Source organism: Osmerus eperlanus, chromosome 1, assembly GCF_963692335.1.
Source record: "Osmerus eperlanus chromosome 1, fOsmEpe2.1, whole genome shotgun sequence".
Lineage (NCBI taxonomy): Eukaryota > Metazoa > Chordata > Actinopteri > Osmeriformes > Osmeridae > Osmerus > Osmerus eperlanus.
The window spans coordinates 12,820,617-12,842,354 of NC_085018.1; the positions used below are offsets into that span (position 1 = coordinate 12,820,617).

General features: G+C 49.9%; 1 protein-coding gene across 1 annotated transcript in view; it reads right to left on the minus strand.

The window, feature by feature from the left end:
• flnbl (filamin B, like) overlaps positions 1-21,738 on the minus strand; it is a 51,142-nt gene that overhangs the window by 15,855 nt on the left and 13,549 nt on the right. The window contains exons 2-27 of the mRNA XM_062460608.1: positions 15,966-16,211; positions 15,748-15,845; positions 15,068-15,215; positions 13,269-13,387; positions 13,067-13,141; positions 12,810-12,972; positions 12,299-12,496; positions 10,778-10,915; positions 9,703-9,829; positions 8,330-8,466; positions 7,959-8,152; positions 7,556-7,669; positions 7,294-7,437; positions 5,808-5,931; positions 5,279-5,439; positions 4,968-5,058; positions 4,669-4,838; positions 4,420-4,537; positions 3,954-4,216; positions 3,168-3,771; positions 2,355-2,528; positions 2,038-2,200; positions 1,730-1,890; positions 640-807; positions 341-464; positions 64-217 (exon numbers count right to left, since the gene is read on the minus strand). Of these exons, the coding sequence (XP_062316592.1) occupies positions 64-217; positions 341-464; positions 640-807; positions 1,730-1,890; positions 2,038-2,200; positions 2,355-2,528; positions 3,168-3,771; positions 3,954-4,216; positions 4,420-4,537; positions 4,669-4,838; positions 4,968-5,058; positions 5,279-5,439; positions 5,808-5,931; positions 7,294-7,437; positions 7,556-7,669; positions 7,959-8,152; positions 8,330-8,466; positions 9,703-9,829; positions 10,778-10,915; positions 12,299-12,496; positions 12,810-12,972; positions 13,067-13,141; positions 13,269-13,387; positions 15,068-15,215; positions 15,748-15,845; positions 15,966-16,211 (4,376 nt within the window). The remainder of the gene's footprint in view (positions 1-63; positions 218-340; positions 465-639; positions 808-1,729; positions 1,891-2,037; positions 2,201-2,354; positions 2,529-3,167; positions 3,772-3,953; positions 4,217-4,419; positions 4,538-4,668; positions 4,839-4,967; positions 5,059-5,278; positions 5,440-5,807; positions 5,932-7,293; positions 7,438-7,555; positions 7,670-7,958; positions 8,153-8,329; positions 8,467-9,702; positions 9,830-10,777; positions 10,916-12,298; positions 12,497-12,809; positions 12,973-13,066; positions 13,142-13,268; positions 13,388-15,067; positions 15,216-15,747; positions 15,846-15,965; positions 16,212-21,738) is intronic.

Sequence of the window (21,738 nt, forward strand, 5' to 3'; positions counted from 1 at the left end):
TCTCAAACTATCTCCACATTTGCACTTGAAATGTGTGTGTGTGTGTTTGGGAAGTTAGCTCACAGTGATTAGCACTGCCAGTTGGCCCTCTCCCGCATCCTTGGCGTCGATGGTGAACTCCACAGGCAGGCTGGCGGGCACCCCTGTGGTCAGACCGGGCCCACTGGCACGCACCTTGCTGGCATCGTGGGTGGGCAGCACGCGGAACTTGAAGGGGCTGCAAGAACAACAACCATGTTTTGTTTGAGAATGTTTTGAGAGAAAAACGATTTTATTGTGTGGGTGTAAAACTCGAAGATGACGTGGGGGTGTGTGTGTGTGTGTGTGTGTGTGTTTGTACCTGCGAGGGATCTCCTCGTCAGCATACTTGACCACGGCAGAGTAGGGTCCCTCCAAGGAGGGAGTGTAGGCCACGGTGTGGGTCCCGTCTCCATTGTCTGTCACCTGCACTGGCTCTGCCAAACCTGACACACACACACAGACACATGTTGACAAAGACCAACCCATGTTATGATGCAGTATTTGATTCAAGAGTTATTTGAGAGTGAGCGTGAGAGAGAGTTCCGTCTGATCAGTGCTTCTAAAACCCAGAACTGATCAATGACGTGGCGAGTCTTTGTCCACCTTGACGGATCTCACCTTTCGGCGCCATGACGGCGACAGAGAGGGGGGCCACCCCAGCCTTGCTGCAGTCCACGGTGAAGGACTGGGGGATCTTGGCCCTGACCCCTGACCCCACACCCTGCCCGGAGAGCTTCACCTTGCTGGCATCCACCACATCCTTCACTGGCACCTTGAACGGACTGCCTGGAGGTAGAGGAAGACATTGTACAGCGTGACGTCACAGGTTGAAGGGAGGGTCGTGGAAAGGTGACAGAAGGAGAAGGCAGGACAAAAAGGAGGGGGGGTGACACAAAACAGGTTTCAGGTGAGGATGAGAGCAGACAGGAATTTACTTGGTCAGACATTACACTGTGTTAACCAAGGTCCCGTGGTTGACGGAGAACAACTGTTCATCGTCTAGCTCGGGTATGTGTCTGTCTACCGTGTCTGATATATGAGTCTATCTTGTCCCACGCATGTGATTTAGGATGGCTAGTGCAACTTTATACGCACAGCGAAATGTGTGGTCTTGGGAACACAGTGAACGACAGATAGCAAGAATGCACAGCAAAGTTCCATCTATGGAGAAGGGATTGGTCCCATTGGACATTTGGAGGTCTAGGCTCTCTGCATCACATGCATACACATTGCTTAAACAACAACAGCAACAACAACAGCTGTCAATGAAAGGCTGGGGATGGGTTACAAGCTCAGGCCCCTCCAGAGAGCGTCCATTAAAAACAGCAAGGGCATACTTCAGTTTATTCCTGCTATTAAAACAACTAAATCTCTCCGGAGATGCAGGTATATAAACCAGACCTAATGAGGAAGCAAATCACTAAAACATCCTTGAAGTCCTTTATCTACTTCGGATAATAAAACCTTGCAACAGGGAGACAACAAACATGTTTCTAGTTCTGGGAGTTCAGAGGCGGAGTTATGCAGTGTTGGATTGAAAAAGAGACATACGGTGTTGTGCAATGGGGTGTTAGAGAGGAGTAGATGGACAGTGTGGTAACTGGTAGGGGGATGGTGAGGTAACTGGTAGGGGGATGGTGAGGTAACTGGTAGGGGGATGGTGAGGTAACTGGTAGGGGAAGGGGGAGGTGGTCACCGGGGGTCTCACCAGGGATGTGCTCTCCTCCGTAGGTGATGTTGACGTCGTACAGCCCAGGGACGTAGGGCACGTACTCCACACTGCAGCTGCCGTCCTTGTTGTCCTTGCAAGACATCTTGGACTCGGAGGGCCCCTCCACAGTGATGCCCAGACCACCGATGCCAGCCCCTCTGAAGACAGCAAAAACAGACACGCATTTCTAACATGTTTTTTTTGGTCCCACCAGAACCTGGTTGACGAAGCAGGAGGATCTCATTTGAACCAGTGCCTCAAAGCACCAGAAGAGAACGAGACTTCTGTCATTACATATGACTCACCTGGTGACGATGGAGAAGTTGTTGGGCTTCTCCGTGAGGGCCCCCTGCAGCCCGGGGCCTTTGGCCAGCACGCGGGCCGGGTCGCAGCCCTCTGTGGCGGACACCTTGAAGGGGCTCTTGGGCACAGGGGCATCATCATACAGGACCTCAACACTGTGGGGACCTAGCGAACGAACACACATGCGTAGGATGTATAAACCTCAAGTGTAAGCACCTTTTTTCCAAATCGGACCACGATATCCTCTCAGGGAAATGGTCGTTGTTTAGAGAGAGTGGTGGAGCAGGGTTGGATCCCTCCTGGCTAGCTCGGTGTTTACCATTTTCGAAGGGTGTGTACTCCACGCCGTAGGTCCCGTCGCCCTGGTCTTTCACCTGACAGTCGACCAGGGAGCCTGACGGGCTCTTGACCCGCGTCTTCACGTGGTCGCCTCCCGTCTTGGTCAGCGAACGGGCGTCCACGGTGAAGTCAGTGGTGGCTTCCCGGAACACGGCTGAAGGGGGACAACAGGAGACAAACCAGGAGCGAGTGAGGCCATGGCTGGCGTGTAGTAATCGCTAACATTTTTAGCCCACGATAGAGCTACATTGGTTCAAATTCCAAGACATAACACTCATTTTATTTCCTGCCCATCTGTACTTTTCCCTTTAAAAAAATAAATAAAAAAAACGTAAAATTCTTTACAGGGTCAACCCTCACAACATCCACAGCTCCTTATCACAATATAACTGCCATCCCTCGCTCTTCTCTTGAAGTCAACTAGGTGTAAACTAAAGCCTTTCTGACATAACTGGTCCATGACCACGGTACTGAGGTCACCGCTTAAGAATTCCACCGCTGAAAGACAGTCGAGCACAGAGAGGCACTTTCAAACGAAACTCCTCTGAACCGAAACCAGATTTGTTTGTTGCACTTTCCTTTTCTATACACTCTGCAAATATACACTCCGAGATGGTGTGTGATGTCATGGGAGCAGAAAATAAACAGAGCTCTCTCGGGTGGAAATAAAGTAGTGAATGAGTGACAACTAAATACTGAGGCCTCTGTGTTCAGCAGTAACACAAATTGGGATTTATTAAGTTAACTAGCAGCCGGCTAAGAGAAGAGTGGTTTTATAGAAAAAGATGTCTACCTTGTCCCTCCACTCCGGGTCCAAACACCTTGACCCTGGAGGTGTCCACCGCAGGGTCGACCATCACCTTGGCAGGGAACCCTGGCACAGCCTTGCCCCCGTACTTCAGCAGCAGGGTGTACATGCCGGCCGTCAGGGGCACATAGGTGACCGTGTAGGTGCCGTCTTTGTTGTCCACCACCTCCGTCTTGGCCTTGCTTCCGGGGCCGGAGTCGCCCGCTGCCTCCAGGGTGAGCTTGCCCGGACCGGCCCTGGAGCAGTCCACGTTCACCACGCTGGTCTCGCCCACCTTGGCCCGCTTCAGCCCGGAGCCCGACGCCACCACCTTGGTGGGGTCGAAGGGCATCTGGACGTCGGCGTGGAAGGGCGAGCCGGGGATGGGGACCTCCTCGAACAGGATGTTGACCAGGTACTCTCCAGGCTCGGTGGGGAGGTAGGAGACCGAGCAGGTGCCGTCCCCGTTGTCGGAACACTCGATCTTGGCCTCGGTGGGACCCTCGACCGTCAAGCCCAGACCGCCTGTACCAGCCCCCTTGGTGTCGATGGTGAACTCTGCTGGGTTACCCACCAGACCCCCTTTAAGGCCGGGACCAAAGGCCTTCACCTGTAGAGGACCAACAGCCCAGTGATCACTGATAACTCCTCATAAGACAGTGGGGAGTGGAGGCTTGATAAGTCACACTTCAACTGCTATTTGGATTTCCAAGAGGATCAGATGGATCCTTGGCGCGTGTATATCGTTTTATCTTAGCAACAACACAACAAGTCCTAGGATAGACAGCCTACCTTGCTGGGGTCTGGAGGCAGCATGGCCTCCACAGGGAATGGGCTCCCCAGGATGGGGTGTCCGTCGTAGGTGACGTCCACAGAGTAGATCCCCTCCTCCTTGGGGATGTAGTGAGCAAGGCTGCTGGCCTTCCCGGGCTGGGCCTCCACCGTGCAGGGCACAGCCCTCTGGGTCGGGCTGGTCACCTTGACCTCCAGCCTGCCCTGACCCCCTGCACCCTTGGTGCTCACCGCAAACTCCTGGTCCTGACCCACCTCAACTCCTGATAAGGGAGAGACAAACGGTTGTCGGTTAGTTTTATTAAGGTTTGTCTTAAGTTGGGTCTTTACACAATGCTGGAGGTGGGGAGCTGACAAACTGTATATCATGTCTTCAGGACTTAGTCCACAGTACACAAAAGGAATCATATCTGGTCTACTAAACCCTTCAAAGTGCGGATATGAAAACATAGTGTGGTGTACTTACTGCCATCCAGGCCATTGACCTGGACCTTGCTGAGGTCCAGGGGTGCTGCCACCCCCACAGTGAAGGGGCTTTTGGGGATGATGTCCCCACCGAAGGTGATGATGATCACCATCTCACCCTGCCCAGAAGAAACGATAACATTCTACATTGACATACATTCTCGAAGCCCTCTGAGAACCAGGACAAGAGAACCAAGCCTCAAGGGCCCTTCACAGCATCAACCCCAAGCGCCTCAGCAGACCAACTCACCTGTTGTACGGGTGTGTACTTGACCGTGTGCGAGTAGTCGTAGTTGTCGATGATGTCGAAGTCCTGGACGGCGTCTCCCTTCTCGGTGCCGGTGAACTTGACGTCCACGGGCGCCTTGCCGGCCCCCTTGGTGTGGACGGTGAAGTGAGTCGGCTTCCCACTTTCCACACCTGTCCAGGGAAGCACAGAGGAACACGGTTGAAGCAGAAAACATGAGTGGGTTAAGACCTGACCTTAAAAGACTCCTACATCCTATACCATAGGCAGGTGCGTGAACATGAAGTAGAATCACAACGTACCCGAACGGGCCAATCCTGGTCCCTCTGCCTTGACCTTTGATGCATCATGGGAGGGCTCAACTTTGACCCTGAACGGACTGACGGGGATCTCCTACAGGGAGGAACACATCCGGGACATGAGGGAGGAACAGGAAGCAAGTTCTGTATCCGTCTAGGTTCTGGCTCAGACTTAGTCACACTTGAGTACTTTAGATGGGATATACCCTCTCCTCAGCCTGTCAACAGTGGACATGGAAGTCAACCCTGTTTGATGTCGTATGAAAAGTCGGAACATTGATATTATGTGTTTCGGGAGTGTGTGTGTTTCTTACCTGGTCAGTGAAGAGCACTTTGATGGTGAGTCTCCCTGCCCCAGGGGGGATGTACTTGACAGTGATGGTGTCATTGGCGTTGGGGATGATGTCAAAGTCTACGTCCTCCTCCTTGTCGCTGATGATGTTGGCATCACATTTGATACCGACGCTCACGTCTCCTGCGGAAAGCACCGGAATGGAGTCCAGAGATGAGAGAATGTGTTGGGGAATTGTTTTTATGATTACATTATTATTTTCAATCAATCAATACAGGTGAGGCACATATATAATTCCCATATGCAATATACTATTCCCATCCCACCCCAAACCCATGTCTGGGTCAATTGTCATCGTCCTACACAAATAGATACTATAAAAGGGACAACAAAAACTTCAGGAATGCGTGTGTGGGGACAGAGTGAATACGAGTAACCTTGTATCTAATCACTATTTCCCTATGGTCCGCTAGACCTAGAGAGTGACTAAGAGGGTGTGTGTGTGTGTGTGTGTGTGTGTGTGTGTGTGTGTGTGTTCACGTGTCTCTTACCCTCCCCAGCCTCCGTGCAGTCCACAGTGAAGTGTGTTGGTTCGCTGGCCTTCAGCCCAGTTCTCTCCACTCCAGGACCAAAGACCTTCACCTTCTGAGGATGGCTTCCTTTCCCAACATTTACCTGGAGAGAAAAAGAAACATTTGTTCACGCTTCTTTTAGTAATTATAATATATTGAGATGTAAATATACATGGGACTTTTCTATTCAAAGATATATTCACAATTACACAATTCATGTACAGGTTGAAATACATTGCACAATGAAGACTGCAACTAGGAAAATGAGTGAATGAACCAAACAACACAATAACTGAGTAAACTGATTGTTTATTTAGTGTGACGTCACAAAAATTCCCCATCATCAAGTCAAATCAGAAATGTTTAGGACAGTGCAGTCTGTAATACATATTTGGATTGTGATTCCTTCCCTCAAATTGTCCATAGCACACCTCTTTGGCAACAAAATCTCTTCTATCTAGTATCTAACATTGCAGGTTTGCATTCCATAATCAAGGCAGCTTGTATAAATGCTAGTTTGTGGTTCAGACCTTCCATTCAGTCAGCCTGCCAGCAGCCCAGTTCCTACTGACACATTTATGTGAATCGTTCAACAGGTTGAGATGTGTTTTTTTGGGATTAATGTCATTCCTGGCACGCGATGCAAACAAGCCTTCAACTTCTCATGATATTGCACATAAAAGGGCTTGGCAAAAGATTTTGTACATCAATCTCTGCAGGCAAAAGCTATAAATCAAGTAGATATAACTGAGATCAGCAAAATAAGGGCTCTAAATAAAAATTTGCTGGTTGAATCCAGTTACACAATTGTAAACAAAACTAAATATTTAAATGAAATTTAAATGATTTGTTTCTTATTAATATAATCAATTTCAAGAATTAGTGATCAGCATAAATCTTCCAATTATGTTATTATATTGAATTATTAAGGACGCATCAACATTTCATGTTACTGAGAGTCAAAGTTCTTCATTTAACCAAAAATAATTTTCCATACTGAGATGTCATTCCAGGTTAAAACAAGAACGATAACAATAAAATGAAACACAGTCCTCTAGCTTTGGGAGACATGAGGTTTTCACAACTCTGCCTGCCAGAACAAAGTTTTATGATTCAACTCTTTAAAGTGTCAATCTTTACATGCATGACTTACAACAGGTACAATCAAATGTGAGTTAAGTGTAGAAAAATACTTTCAGTTGTTTAAAGGTAGTAGTGTATTTGATCATTGACAGTGCATTTTGATTTTGCAAAGGGCTACCCTGTCACACCCCAGGACTGAAGCAGTCATGTTCCTTTACTGGCCGTAGGTGCGACGCTCCTCTGTGTAGGTGATCACAATCACCGGTCTTCTACGTTTACCTTTCAAACTATCTCCAGGAGAGGCCTGATTTGATTGGCTTACACTCTGAACAAGGGTTTCTGATCGGGACCAAGTTGGAATGGGGGGTTCTGATTGGCTTACCCGAAAGGGACTGTTGGGCACGCTGACCCCTCCCCAGGTGACGACCACGGTGTGCTTGAGGGCGGAGGTCGGGGTGTAGGAACAGGCGTACACGTTGTCCCCCTTGTTCTTCAACTTCACGTCAACTGGAGCTCCCTCGGCATTCTTGGAGTTATACAAGGAAGAGAGTTTCTGTAAGTGTGGGTCTTCAATGGTCTAGACTACAATGTAATTTACTTCTTTACTAAGGATAATCATGGAAATCATTTTGTCCAATCCTCACCTGGGCAATGATCTTCAGGGGACCCTTCCCAGCATCCTTAGCGTTGACGGTGAACTCGGCAGGTTTGTTGATGACACAGCCGGTCTTCTCCAGACCAGGGCCATAGGCCTGGACCTGATTTTAGAGTAACACCAACACATTAAGTGAAGCCAGCTTTGCTGTGTCACAGTTTCTGCAAACCACAGCAAACGCTACAAAAACAGATGTAATGATAGGGGGCCTTCCTGATGATTTCAGCTAAAGGCTACTGTATAATACGTCTTGTACATTAGACAAAAGTTAAACTTGCCCTGAGAAAACTATCTCACATACTCTGCAACTACTTACACTTTACCAATATCTAAAAGGTACCATTCTCACCGTACCCTCGCAGCTTTAGCAAACACAGCCCAGCGTCGCTCACCTGGGCGGGGTCGTTGGTGCCGTTGTCGGGGACGATGTAGGCCATGAAGGGACTGTCCTCGATGTCCTCGTCGTCACACATGACATGCACGGCGTACTCGCCGGCCTCCGTGGGCCAGTACTTCACGTCGCACGAGCCGTCGTTCTGGTCCTCGCACTCGATCTTGGCCTGGGACGGGCCCTCTATGGCGAAGCCTGAGGGAAACGCACAGCACTGGTCATTACTGGTGAGGAGTCTGTTTGGAAGGCCTGATCTAAAAGGTTATCATTCCATTGACATTCGCGCGGAGGAAATACCCCCGTCTACTCCTGGTATCAGTATTTTGACTCAAGATAGGGTTTCAGTGGGGGCAGTCAGAACCAAGAACTCACCCAGGACTCCCACGTCTGTGCCGATCGATTCTGCCACAAAGTCAGCTGACTTGCCCACAATGCCTCCCTCCAGGCCTGGACCCCACGCCCTGATCTTCTGGGGCCCCGCCTCGGCGCCCACCTGCACCTCAAACGGACTGGACATCGGGAAACAAGACGAGTTCAAACACACCGTTTAGTCTTCGAGGAGCCAAAGACAGTTCTCCCCATATCTCAAGTCTCACCAATATTATTTCATATGTTATATTTAAAGCTTGACGTGTTCTAGCATCTTGCTCATACCACGATGTAAGTTCATGCTTCCCTTCAGCCAGTGGACAACCCCAAAACAGTCCAATGCTAAGCGGATCCCAAAAACAAATTTCCAAACCAAACGGATCCATTTAATGTGGTATTGGGTTACTGTTTGTGCTGGAGCAGCTAAAAGGCGCCATAAAACCCCTGGGTGACTGAGGAGGCGTCGTGTGTTAAAACACAAACGCACAGCTTCTGTCAGCCATTTCACCCCGGGGCCTGAGTGGAGCCACCGTTAAAGTCAGTGATGCCGTGCCGACGGGGCCCTGGTGCATGAGGTCACCTGGGAGACCGTCGGCACAGTGTATAAACACACAGACGCGTGTGCACACATACACAAGCACCTCTGAGAGTTCATTCCATCTCCCCCCCCCCCCCCCCCTCTTTAAGATCTGTAATCCAATCTCCAATGTTGTAAAACAACTTGAATTCCCTCTCCTGATGAACACATGGAAAATGCCTTCATGGCTGATAAACGTCCACAGGGGTTAACTGCTCAGCCACGACACTTATCCTAAATCCATCCCCCATCTTTCGGAGTGCAGATACCATACAGTAAAAAGTAAGCAGATTTCCGTATGCCCCAAAAAGGACTACATTTCTCCCTGCTAAAACCAGCCATCCCCACACACACGCACACACCCCTCAACACAAATTAAAATAAAACAAAAAACGAATTAACACAAAACAGAAAGACATTTCCAAGCTCGTTAAATGAAGCTGTCTGCAGTCAACGTTACGTATTTATCAGCAGTCCTGGGAAATGTGTGGCGACATAAACGTTTCCCACAGCGTGAACACAGTTTTGCTCTGTTTGCCCAGCTCCCTTGTGGTACGCTCAGACCAGAGAGCATGAGGTAATGCCATTTATTACCACACACACACACAGAGAACAATGTTCCCCTGGTGTACACGGTAAGTTCCATGTTTCGTCTCACGCCAACCAGCCGTGGCCCCCACCCCCCACCCCAGCCTAACCCCCCCAACAATCCGTTTGCCGGTAGCCCTCGACTGGCGGACACAGCAGCACGATCAGTGTCACCGTGAAGGTGACATATCGGGGCTCCAGGCTCACTCACCTCTTGGGAATGTGCTGTCCTCCCCAGGTGATGGTGACGGTGTACTTGCCGGTGGCGTTGGGGTAATACTCGTAGGCATACACACCGTCCAGAGCCTCCTTCTGCTTCATAGGCTCATCAAGACCCTCTACAATACACACACAGAGTTAGTCATGTGTCAGACCAATTTACACCAAGGCTAGGTGATATCTCTGGGCAGGGAGAGCTAGCATGTCAGCTAAGTGTGATCGTATTTGCTCACTTGTTGACAAGGTTGGCACACACCGACCACTCAACACAGTTGCGTCATGAACCCATAAAACATGTCTTTCTCGTGCGTAAATCAATCACGTGTGCCCAGTGACCCGGCTCAGTCTATTCATCATCCACTCAGACAGAAGATCCAAGCCTGAGCCTGTCTTGAGTGCCATGCAGGCTGGTGCCTGCCTCTAGCCAGCTGGACCCTGGGCGGGCTGGGCAGTCTGGGCGGGCTGGTGCCAGGGGAACAGCCTGGGCTTGGGGCCTCCATGTCCCTCAGTCCAGGGCTGGGTTCCCTTCCAAAGCTTGCCTCCCTCCCATGTGTCTTTAATTACTCCAGACTGGATAGGACTGAGCTGGTCTGAAGCAGAGCTCCTAGCCCTCTTCACCATGTTGCTTACACCCACGTAGAGCCAGCCAGTCATTACTGTGAAATTGATTTTGCAATAATGACCGGCTTTCGGAACATTCTGCTTACAACATGGGTACTTGCTAAAGAAATTAATAATTTGACATTATGATTATGAACGTATATCTGTGAAGGTGAGTGTACTGGGGTACATGAGGAGGGAGCAACGTGTCAGGATGAGGAGCACCCCAGTTCAGCAGACCTCCAACCCCAACACGCCCCATGGCGTGGTAGTCCAGTCACTCAAACCTCTCTGAGGATGCAAGTGTTGGACAATAGTGCAAAAACAAAACAGGAAGCAGGAATCCTGGAGGTTCGAAACCACAAAGCGACGAGAGGAAAGGACACGTGGAGAAAACAGGAAGTGTAGAGTGGGATCCCAGGTGGAGCTTGAATGGACCTCCAGTGTGCGCGCTCGTGTCTACTCACTCGGCCCCTTGACTGAGACCTTCAGGTCTCCGCTGCCGGCGTTGCGCGTGTCCACCTTGAAGTCAGCCACCTGACGCACCCGGACGCCTCTCGGCTGCAGCCCGCGCCCTGTGGCCCGACACGCGCTGGGCACGGAGGCTGGACAGAAAGACACACCACACACACGCACTCATTAAAACCTCACACTCAGGGAGGGACTGCATGGTAACAGAGCAAGGGCTAATACTGAAGACAAACATGCTACTCTACAGGCAGTCTGAGTCACACTGTCTACACACCCAGCACAGGAACCTGTATGACACAACAAATCTTTGGCGGAAATCATTTGATTTAAATCAATAGAGACAAAGAGAATAATGGTGCAGGCATTGATGAGTCAGGGGATGATAAACAGTCAAACCGGTGAGTTTAATAAAAGTTAACCACCTTGTATCCCATTGCACAAATAATATAGTATCCAACAAGAACATTTAGAAATTATTTGATCGCTTCGCTGGAAGCGAGTTAAACAGCATATGATTTTATATGGCCTACTCTTCTTAGAATGATGCTTGTAGTAAAAAGTAAGAGGCTTTTCTTTGTGTGTCTGGTAGCCAAAGATAGACTCCAGAAACCACACATTTGTCAATTTTAAGTGAATGGAGAGTCATAAAAGATGTCGAGGAATCTCAACAGCCACCACTGAGCCAAACGTTCCTCTGAACAACTGTCCTGAAATAACTTTAGATACTTTCCTTTTACGATTCAACAAGGGGTCTGTTTACTCCACATAAAAACACATGGACATAAAAACAATAATGACAATATCTTTTTAATTTCATATTATTTTGGAAAAATCTATTTGCGAGCCCTCTATAAAACGACGTGTGAGCTGGAGCTGTGTGGAGTGGCCTGGTTGGGAAAAGCTGCCTCAGGGAGAAAGAATTTGGTGTTTTACGAGGCTTGGCTGCGTTTGCGAACACTCCTGTCCCCTGTTTCCGGGAGCTGGAGCCCTGTTCACTTGCATAGGGGTTCTCCCCCCTCTCTCTCTCTGTCTCTGTCTCTCTCCCCCCCTCACTGACACACTCACACCTCCACCAAGCTCCACTCCCAGCCGGGGCCCCACTCTGGCAGTACACAAGCTCCAGGCTCCACCAGCAGACAAGGCCTCCAGCCACCTCAGCCCCAGCTGTCAGTGACCAAAGGCCGTGTCACCTGGATGACTTGTTAACCAGCACAGGAAACATGGTAGTGAGGGGATATGTGATGCAAGAGGCTCAGTGTTATCTACGTTCAAGAACAAACTTTCGAATACTAATGTATTCATTTAGCCAACACTTATCCAAAGCGACGTATGGGGGTGGAATTCTGAACGTTCAACCTATTGATCTGCAGTCAAATGCCCTATAGCTAAATATATATATATATGCACACAACATTATGAGGAAAGGTGTGTGTATGTTGTCTCTCGTTTCGAAATGGAGCTAGCTTTTAAGTAGATTAAAACCAGCCAACCAGAGTGGTCGTTAAGAGGGTTCCTACCGGGGCCGACGTTGACAGTGCAGGGGCTTTTGGGAATGGCGATGCCCCCGAAGGTGATGGTGACGGTGTGGGGACCCGCCTGGGTGGGCTTGTAGGTGCAGCGGAACACACTGTCCCCCTTGTCCTCCATCATGGCCTCCACGCCCTTCCCCCCCTGGGGGTCCGTGATGACGGCCGTCACGTCGCCCACTCCGGCCCCTGCAGAACGCCAGGGACAAAGTGGAGCCATATTTGGCGTCAACCATCCACACGTTCGCAATGCATTCATTAAGCAGACGCTCTCATCAGTCACGATGAAGGATCAGAAGTGCATTGTTCTAACAGTATTTCAGCAGTCAAGTCAAGGGACGGTCTGAATTTACGAGCCAAATTGCAAAGTAACCACATCTCAGCTACCAGGCATGGTGAACAGAAATATTATACCACAGTACAACAATAACATCTCAATTGCATTAGCGAGCTAATCAAGGCATGGTGAGAAAGGAAAAAAAGGGGGGAGTGGAGCACTGACCTGCGGTGTAGATGTCAAAGTAGGTGGGTTTGTTGGCGATGTTCCCCAGGGGCTCCAGGCCCGGCCCCTTAGCTGTGACCTTGGTGGGGTCGCCCTGGGCCTTGTCCACGTTCACCTCAAACGGACTCTTTGGGATCTCCTGGCCGGCGAACAGCACCGTCACCTGCACAGGACCGAGCGACAGCCACCATCAAACCCCCCGTGGTCAGACCCGTCCTTTATCCGGGACCTCTCCACAGACAGCCCCCCTTTCCTACCTTGTGAGGGCCCATGACCTGGGGCAAGTAGGTCACACTGTAGGTCTTCTTTCCCTCATTGGGGACGGCTTTCACCTGGGAGCAGATATGAACCCAATGAGTGATTTGAGAAGGGCGTGTCAATAAAGGAATGAACCAATGGTCAGACGGCCCTCAGTCTGGTCTCCACGCCTCCTGTCTCCAGTGTTCCAGAGGGTCCTACCTCTTCTCTGGTGCCCTCTGGGTCCTCCACGTAGACGGTGACCTGGCCCTGGCCGGCACTGAAGGAATCCACTGTGAACACTGCAGGACGCATCACCCTGTTCCCCACTGGCTCAATACCTGGGAGAGGAGGAGGACAGGGAGGGATGGAAACAGATGGGGAGAAGGAGGAGGAAGATGAGAAGGGGAAGGAGAAAGGGGTGCAGATGAATAAAAAGGCCGACAGGAAGTAGCAACTGGAGATCCAACCATCTAATTCAACTGATGGGATCCTGTCAGGTCTGGGCTAGCTAGCGTCTACGGAGTGGGTGATAAGAGTTCCCGGTCAGGGCCCATATGATTAGAGATCTTGTAGATCAGTGGAAAAGCATGTGTTTTTGCTGTCTCTCTCTACAGGAGGAATGTGGGAGGAGATGGAAAGCTGAATGAAATACAGGGGGGTTGTTTTAAGAGTGAGAGGAGCCAAACGGCACTGATTTGTTCCACAGGGCCCACAAGTTAAACACAGGCTGATGATGGCATATAGGGGCATGTGCTGTTAGGATGAGGTGGAGGAAAAGTGGTGTTACTGCAGAAACCGTTTCCATGTATGCTGTACATGGGAGAGCTGGCTGCAGTCTGGTGATCAGATGGTGGCAAGGCGGGAGGGGGGGGGGGGCGGTGGGGGGATGCCGTCTATTGTTGACGCTAACGAGCAGACGTTTCCTCACATTGTAACGGCGACCTTTACCGTTTCCATCGACTAAAAAGGGACTACAGGCATTGATCTCAAAACTTCTGAAGAGAAAAAAAGAGTTCTGAAGTGGATTCCATTAGTCAGACAGAACCTTTTAAAATTGTTATCTCTTGGGTTTACTTCTGCCATTAGTCTGAATAGTTGAGGGTTCTATAAATAACGTTCTGGTTCCCTCTCCAGTGAGCATGAAGGTACCACTCCCTCGTCTTACGGAACCCATGACTGGCTGCTGGATGTGGAATTCTGCTCGTCTTGGCGGGCTTTGACGTTGGACACAATTCATCCATGTCATACAAGATCGGATCCCACTTCTGGGAGATTGTGAGCAGGGTTAGGGTTAGGGTTACATCTGGGAGGCGGCAGGTCGGCAGGACCGCAGAACCAAAAAAGAGACCTGTTCAATCTGGAGTGGGGAGATTTGTGTTTTGGGAGATACGGTTTGGGTGTTGCCTAATCTGCCCTAGAATGAATTACATAATTGTTTGTGCATGTGGGCGTATTTGTCTAGGGTTGGGTGTCGAAAAAGTAAGAAATACACTTACAAAAAGGTCACACTCAAAAATGTTTACAATTTGAGTGACAATAGAGAATGTGTTCTTAAATGAGACTTAGACCCCTCTTTGGATGTCTAGCTCTGTGAAGCCTCAGTCATGCCAGTGTGTGTTGCAGAGGAGGAGACATCGTGTTCGGATGTGAGGACACATTCAAACAGGCCCCTGCGGAACCTCTGGACTGTGAATCAACCCCAGCTAACAACCCCTAAACTCATTAACTCTGAGTTTTATAGCCACGCTGTTATTTACTGCAAGGGCCAGTGTCATGGACAGCGAACGGCGATGAGGCCTCCTGATGGCTCCATGTATTTACACTGACATAACTCAGGCCGAGACTGACGTGGAGGGAAGTCAGGGTGGACACGTAGCGTTATCAAAGCTTTTTAACTGGAATCTTCCATCTAGGGGGTTTCTACAACTTCGCCTTCCCTGAAAAGGGAGCATGGATCCACGAAGTGTTCACGGAACAAAAAGCAGTGATTGGACGGGGGTCGGGGGCAGGCGAGTTACCTGGTCCGTAGGCGCGGGCCTTCTTGGGGTTGAGCTTGGGTTTAAGTGGTGCGCCAGGCTTGAGTTTGGCCTTGGGGAACTGTGACAGGTAGGTCATCACGGACTGCTCATCCACACTGGGGTCGATGATCTCCTCTGGGGCAATCACCTGGCAGACGGAGAGATGGACAGAGAGATGAGCACACACACGCGACAAGGAAGCAATGAGATTATGGGCAACGTCAAAACCAGCAAGGTTGGCAGCATAGTTTGCTTTGGTTGCCAACATCCAGGTGTGCGGGTGGTGTTGATTATGGGGACTGTCGGGGAAGGGGTTTGGCTGAGTTGGGGGGAAGGGGTTGCCTGAAAAATTGCTAAGCAGAATACCTGGAAACCTGGGGTTTTCCTGTTTGCAGAAGTCTGATGCAGTGTGTGATGAATGATGACTTAAGTAAAAGGTCAATGGAATACTCTGGACGTGGCAGCCGCCTCTTAAATAAACAGAAGTCTCATTCCTCCGGTCTACTCTGAACTAGTTCACTGAAACAATCAGACTCGGCTCACACAAGCTGGGCTCTTCTAAACACAGGCCAACAGTAACAAAGAAAAGTCTGGAACATGGTCACATGGGCAGTGTTCCATCCTCACAGTAGAGAACAGAACCGGGTTCCAGGAGTACAGTAGAGGCCTCGGGTTCTCACCTGAGGGATCCCCAGCCAATCGTCGGCCAGCTGCATAGCCTCGCTCGCGTTGTTCGACGGCTTCACGGAGTCCCAATTCTCCCAGTCAGGACACAGACCTGCGACGACAGTGAACAGAGACAACAGTTAAACACGACCGTCTGAAAGACCTCCAACGTTGAGGTGTGGTTCATCGAGGTTCCTCTCTCTCTCCCTCTCCCTCTCTCTCTCTCTCTGACCTGGAGCGCAGCTGTCCACCAGGGCTCCCAGGGCCTTGCCGTCCCTCCAGTCCCTGCTGAAGTTGGTGATGGGCAGGTCGGGCACCTTGTTCTGGATCCAGCCCAGCAGACGCTGCTTGGGCGTCTTCTTCTCGGCGTCGTCGTCCTCGTCCTCCCACACGGGCATGGAGATGGAGTAGTGGAGGATGAGGGTCCACACCATGCCCAGGATGAGCTTCAGGTTCCCATCCACGATGGCCTTGCTGTCTGTGGTGAGGAGGGAGAGAACAGGGAGAGGGTCATTACGGAGCGGGGACTGTACAAGCCCGCACGAATGGGAGACACTCTCAGGGGGGGGGGGGGGGGGAGGGTTGGATCGGAATGGTGACATGCTTTGTCTGGACTATAAAGAAATATTGCATTAAAAAAAAGTTCCATGTAACTTTTTTAGTGCACACATTTTTTTCTGCCCGTTCTCTGCCATTTTCAGTAGAGGGAAACCAACCGCTGGTTAGCGTGACCTTTCAGATTACAGGGTACAAGCTGGTACATAACAGGATCGTGGCACGGAGGCCTCAGCAGCAGAACACTCCAACCTTGACCTCCTATCTAGTACGGAGGGAGGAAGCCATTAGATCATCTGTTTACCTGCATACACCATGTGCAAACGGTCCAAAAACAAAACATTCCACTTGATCCCACACCCCGAACACACAACACGCTCTGGTTGGCTAGCATGAAGATGGGGGTGATTATAAAATCGGTGACTAAAATAATAGTCAGAGGAACAGGAGGAAGATATCAAAAAAGTAAACATCTTCAGAAAGTTTAGACTGCTGTGAGAGATAATTTCCCCCGCTTGTGGCGCAAGGAGACAATACATTCAAGTAGCTGAATCAACCAGGAGGATATCTCCCAGCTGTTGATCATTCCTGACATTCTCGGGTCGCTAGAATAACGTTCTAGCAACAAGCGGCCTGATGCAAGAGCATGCGCCGCATTCCATCTGACGCCCTCACTCTTCCACGGTTCCATCTTTATTTCTCGTTATCTTCCTGCCACCCTCTCTCCCTGTGAGTGATATCTCCCCCCCCCCCCCCCCCCCCCACCGACACACCTTTTAAGTTCACACGCACCCCTCGGAGATTGTGCCTGTACGTATGAGTTTCCCTTTTTGTGTGGTACTATCAACCATCTTTTACAAACATCCTGTAATTGAGCACATAACAATGAGTGCTACAGACGACCTCTGGCACACACACACACGGAGAAGTAGCTGGACACGGGCTGCGTTGAGCAAACTCCCTCATTTGAAAGAAATACTTGGTTTTGTTCGATAGGTTTATAGAGAAATCCAAACATTTACCAGGTACTACAGACTGGTTAATATGAGGCTGTTCCAACACGAGCTAAAGACATTTTTGCTGCACCAGTTACCAGGAATCCCTGAACATTCACCTAAGCATTGTCTCCTGCTATCTCTGGTGATTCTCTTCCCCAAGGGCAGTGCACTGGGAGGAAGCTGGGGAAGGAAACTCCCTCGTTAAGGAGAGGAGCGCAACATGGGTTTAAAAATCAGGAGGATAGGGAGGCGATAAATAACCGTGTGTCATCCCAGAGGTAGGTGTTTAGAATGCAAATCTGTCAAAAGTGGTCTAACCACAACAGGTTATGAGCCCTTGGTTACCAGTGAGGGATTTGTTTACTGGTCCAAACACACCTATCAGTCATGCAGGTAAGACACTGACTGACTGACCCAGAATGCCATCTGTGCATGGAGCGGGATTTTGTTTCCTGTAAATGAAGCAGCAAAACAGATGCACCCACACATACAAAAACACCTACAGATCAAAACTCTGATTAGTATGCATACTGTGTGTGTGTGTGTGTGTGTGTACGCATGTCTCTATGACAACCTGGAAAATGTCTATTGTGAGTTTGCTGGCGTGTGGTGAGGCATTCAGGAATTCCATGGCTGGGTGTTTGGGGTAGGGGGGGGTGAGGATTGCATCTCCATGGCAGACGTAAAAGTCAGGGATAAGACTATACCGTCTGTCTGTGGACACCACACTACGGTGAAATTCATCAGCGCCGGCGCACACATCCCAGGAGTCTCTTAAATAGGATCTGCATCACAGCCCTCAGTCATGGGACATCCCCAGAAGCGGGAACAACTCCACTACACTGGCAGGATGAGCTGCTACTGGCTACAAAAGAGCCCTTCTCTCCCTCTCTACCACACATGCACACATTACCAGCACTTCTGCCAGAGATGAGACCTCACTCTCTGGTCTTACTCCTGAGTCTCTCCTCCCCAACCACCGGCCCACAACAGGACTGGGTGGGTTAATAAAGATGGAGTCAAGTCCATCTAAACTCTTAAAGAAGGTGGACACGATATATTTAAGAGGATTAAAGGGGAATAGGCTAAATGATACAAATTTTACCTGGCTTTATCCGAAACCAAAGTGAGTTTCAGTTCTGAACTGCGAGTTTCGGGCCAGGGAATACGGGCTGCACAAACATGCTCAGAAACATGTGCCCACATATGTGAAGAGTTTCTTCGAAAGCACAGCTACTAAAGAATTATACGAGCTCAGCAACAAAAACAAGAAGGTTACAGAGACCGCATTCCTCTCATTCTGTACTCTGGGCCGTCTCTGCCTGGCCGAGAGCAGGCAGCAGGTTTGAGGAAATCTCTTGATCCGCGAGGAGCAGCGCTCAGATTAGGGTTAACGACTGTGCCCTGTGAACGACTCATGGAATGCTGCTTTAGGCTCTGCTGCTGTTCCTACTGCCCATTACGACCCCGGACTGAGACACTGACTTCAAAGTGAATGGCGGCAGTAAAACTGTTCTCTTAAAGTCTTGCCCCCTGCCCCCCGCCCCCTTCCACCCCCCAAAGTACTTTGAACAGTGAGTGAGTCAATAGATATGATGTATGTGTCTGCGTGGAAGTGAGATTACTTTATCTCTCCAATACTGTGTGTGTGCGCGCGGGTGTGTATACATGTGTGACATCCTGACAGGGTTTTGTGAGAAACGAGGCTATCAACATGGCAGCCCTATTGTTCACCAAGGTCAGCTGAGGAGAGAGAGAGAGAGGCAGAGAGAGAGAGAGAGAGAGAGAGAGAGAGGCAGAGAGAGAGAGGCAGAGAGGCAGAGAGAGAGAGAGAGAGAGAGAGAGAGAGAGAGAGAGAGAGAGAGAGAGAGAGAGAGAGAGAGAGAGAGAGAGAGAGAGAGAGAGAGAGAGAGACAGACAGAGAGACAGACAGAGAGACAGAGACAGACAGAGAGAGACATTGTGGGGGTCCATGAGAGGTAGGGAGAGGCGGGAGGCATTGTGGGGGGCCATGGGAGGCACACAGGGAGAGAGGGGAGGGGAGGTTTGTTGTTGTGAACCAGGGAAGGCAGAGCAACAGAAAGGCTGGGACTGATGGAAGACACAGATAGAAGAGGGAGAGAAACAGAAACCGCTTTGACAGAAACCTCTCTCTCCATTCCCAGCATTCCCAGGTGAGTAAAACAGACCTTTGACATGGGAAAGTCAAGACTGCAGATGTTGCCAAGTGTTGGGTGTGCAACACACTCCAGTGCAATGTCATAACATTATGATGCATCCCTTCTGGTGGCATGGTACATAGACATACAATGAAAGAGATCTTGAGAGATGTGGAGATGCGGAGATGAACAGCCGGATAGCTTTAAAAAAAAAAAAAAAAAGAATAATAATAATAATACAGGAATTCGAAAGAGAGGAGTGGGGCCAGGCCAAGCCCTTTGTGTTCAACTCTCCACAGATCTCTAAAGTTATAGAGACTTTTAACTGTTCAGATAAATCATTGTTCCATTGTTTCATTCTCTCGCTGCTAAATCTGCTCCTCTCTTCTTAGGGGCCCTCCCGAGGGTCAAATGAACTAGGTTGTTCTTGAAAATCTGTGTGTTTCAAATGTGGTAGAGCTATCTAGAGTCCTTGAGGGTAGTTCTGCATTGAGGGTTGAGAGGAAAAAACATCACCCTCAGCGCCATAGCTTTAAAAAGGGGCAGAAACTGCAGTGTATCGAACACAGCTAGGCCTCAGATGTACGAATCAACCAGTCGATTGTCTTTGTGCACACACGTTCCTGTGTGTGAGAGATACAAGGCACAGAGGTTTGCAGTTCAGAACTACAAACCACAGCACCTCTACTCTGAGGGAACATGCATGCAAGGCAGAGACCTCAACTGAACCCCACACACCAGCGCGTGAGCCACAGAGGGCGTTCTGAGGGCTGATCTGAACTGGAGGAGATCCAGGTGATGTCAGCCTGTGTTCTGATAGCAGCCAAGGCTCCATCTTGGAAAGGTTTTGAGAGAGGAAGCGGGGGGGGGGGGGTGTTGGGGTGGGCTTGACGTCAAACCATGAATTACACCACGCAGACCTCACTCTTTCTGGGTGGATGACAAGAAAGGGGAAAGGTAGCAGAGGATGCGGCTGTGAGTCCTGGCAGTGAGAGGGCTAGAGGAGTGTGTGCGCTCAGAAAATACCATCCAGCCCTTATGAGCCACAGTCCAACTACATTAAGACTATTGTTTCAAACAGAATCTATCAATCCATCTGTATATTTACTAGACTTGGGAGAGGGCCTTTAGCTCGGTATTCCATTTAAACCAGGCAAGAAAAATCCAGCACACCTTCAGTCTTTACAAATGACCTCTCTTGTCCACACTTGTTACAGGGACAGACAGGAAACTGTGGAACCCCTTAGGGACACCTGCTGCTTGGGAGCAGTGTGGCATCAGTGTGATATAAACACCACTCATGGATCACCATCCCCCACCCAGACACTCTGGACCAGCCACATGCGGGGGATTTTTCTGGCCGCCGTTTATTTGTTTCCTTGTTGCTATGGAGACGCAACAAAAACTAGACAACATCGATACTGGAGGACCTGAGAGCGAGGGGGGGGGGAGGGAGGAAAGGGAAGGAGGGAGAGAAATTGTGAGACAATGGGTTCCTTATCGGAGAGGGCACTCCCAGGTTAGGTCTGGGCTGCTACGTAACAATACCATAGTAAACAGGAGCGCCTAAGGATTCTGGGGAAGTGCGTCCTAATGTTCAATGTGACATTCCTTTGCCTACTGAAGACAGGACGAAGTCGGGCAGGCTAGACTAGAGAGAGAGAGAGAGGGAGAGAGCCTAGCGACACCATACGGCCCCTCAAACCACACTGGCCCTCAGTCTGACAGCATATGGAAACATAGGAGCAGGGCAAGAGAGTCTGTTCAGTCGCTACGTGCTGGATGAGGGTGTGTGTGCGTGCGCGCATGATGCACATCTGTTTCTGTCAGTAAGTCAGTCATGATTAAGTGTGTCAACTACACAGTGTGTGACTAAGGGGAATCTCATACTAGTGGCGGCCATGTCTGAGTTGAGCTCTATTTGACATGTGAATACCTGGCCGCCAACGCCCTGGCCTGGGCCCTGCTTCCAGAACATTCTCCACAGGAAAGGTAAGTGTAAACATCAGACACCTGAGAGCACACATGTTGTTCTCCCTCTGCCCCACAAACAACACCTGTTCCCCATCAAGAGTCAGTCAATTTAAGTGCCGTTATATGAATTCAGCGCTCAGATAACTATCTGTAAGGACCTGCAAGAAGGGGGAGATTCCCGCTACGGGTACAGAGGGTTCATATATGATTTCAGCCAATAAGCGATGACGTGATACTGAGGATTGTGAGAAGGACGTTTGTGGGAAGAGAGGGAGAGGACGAGAGAGGGAGAAAAGAGTGTAGGGGGTGGTCCTGTGGG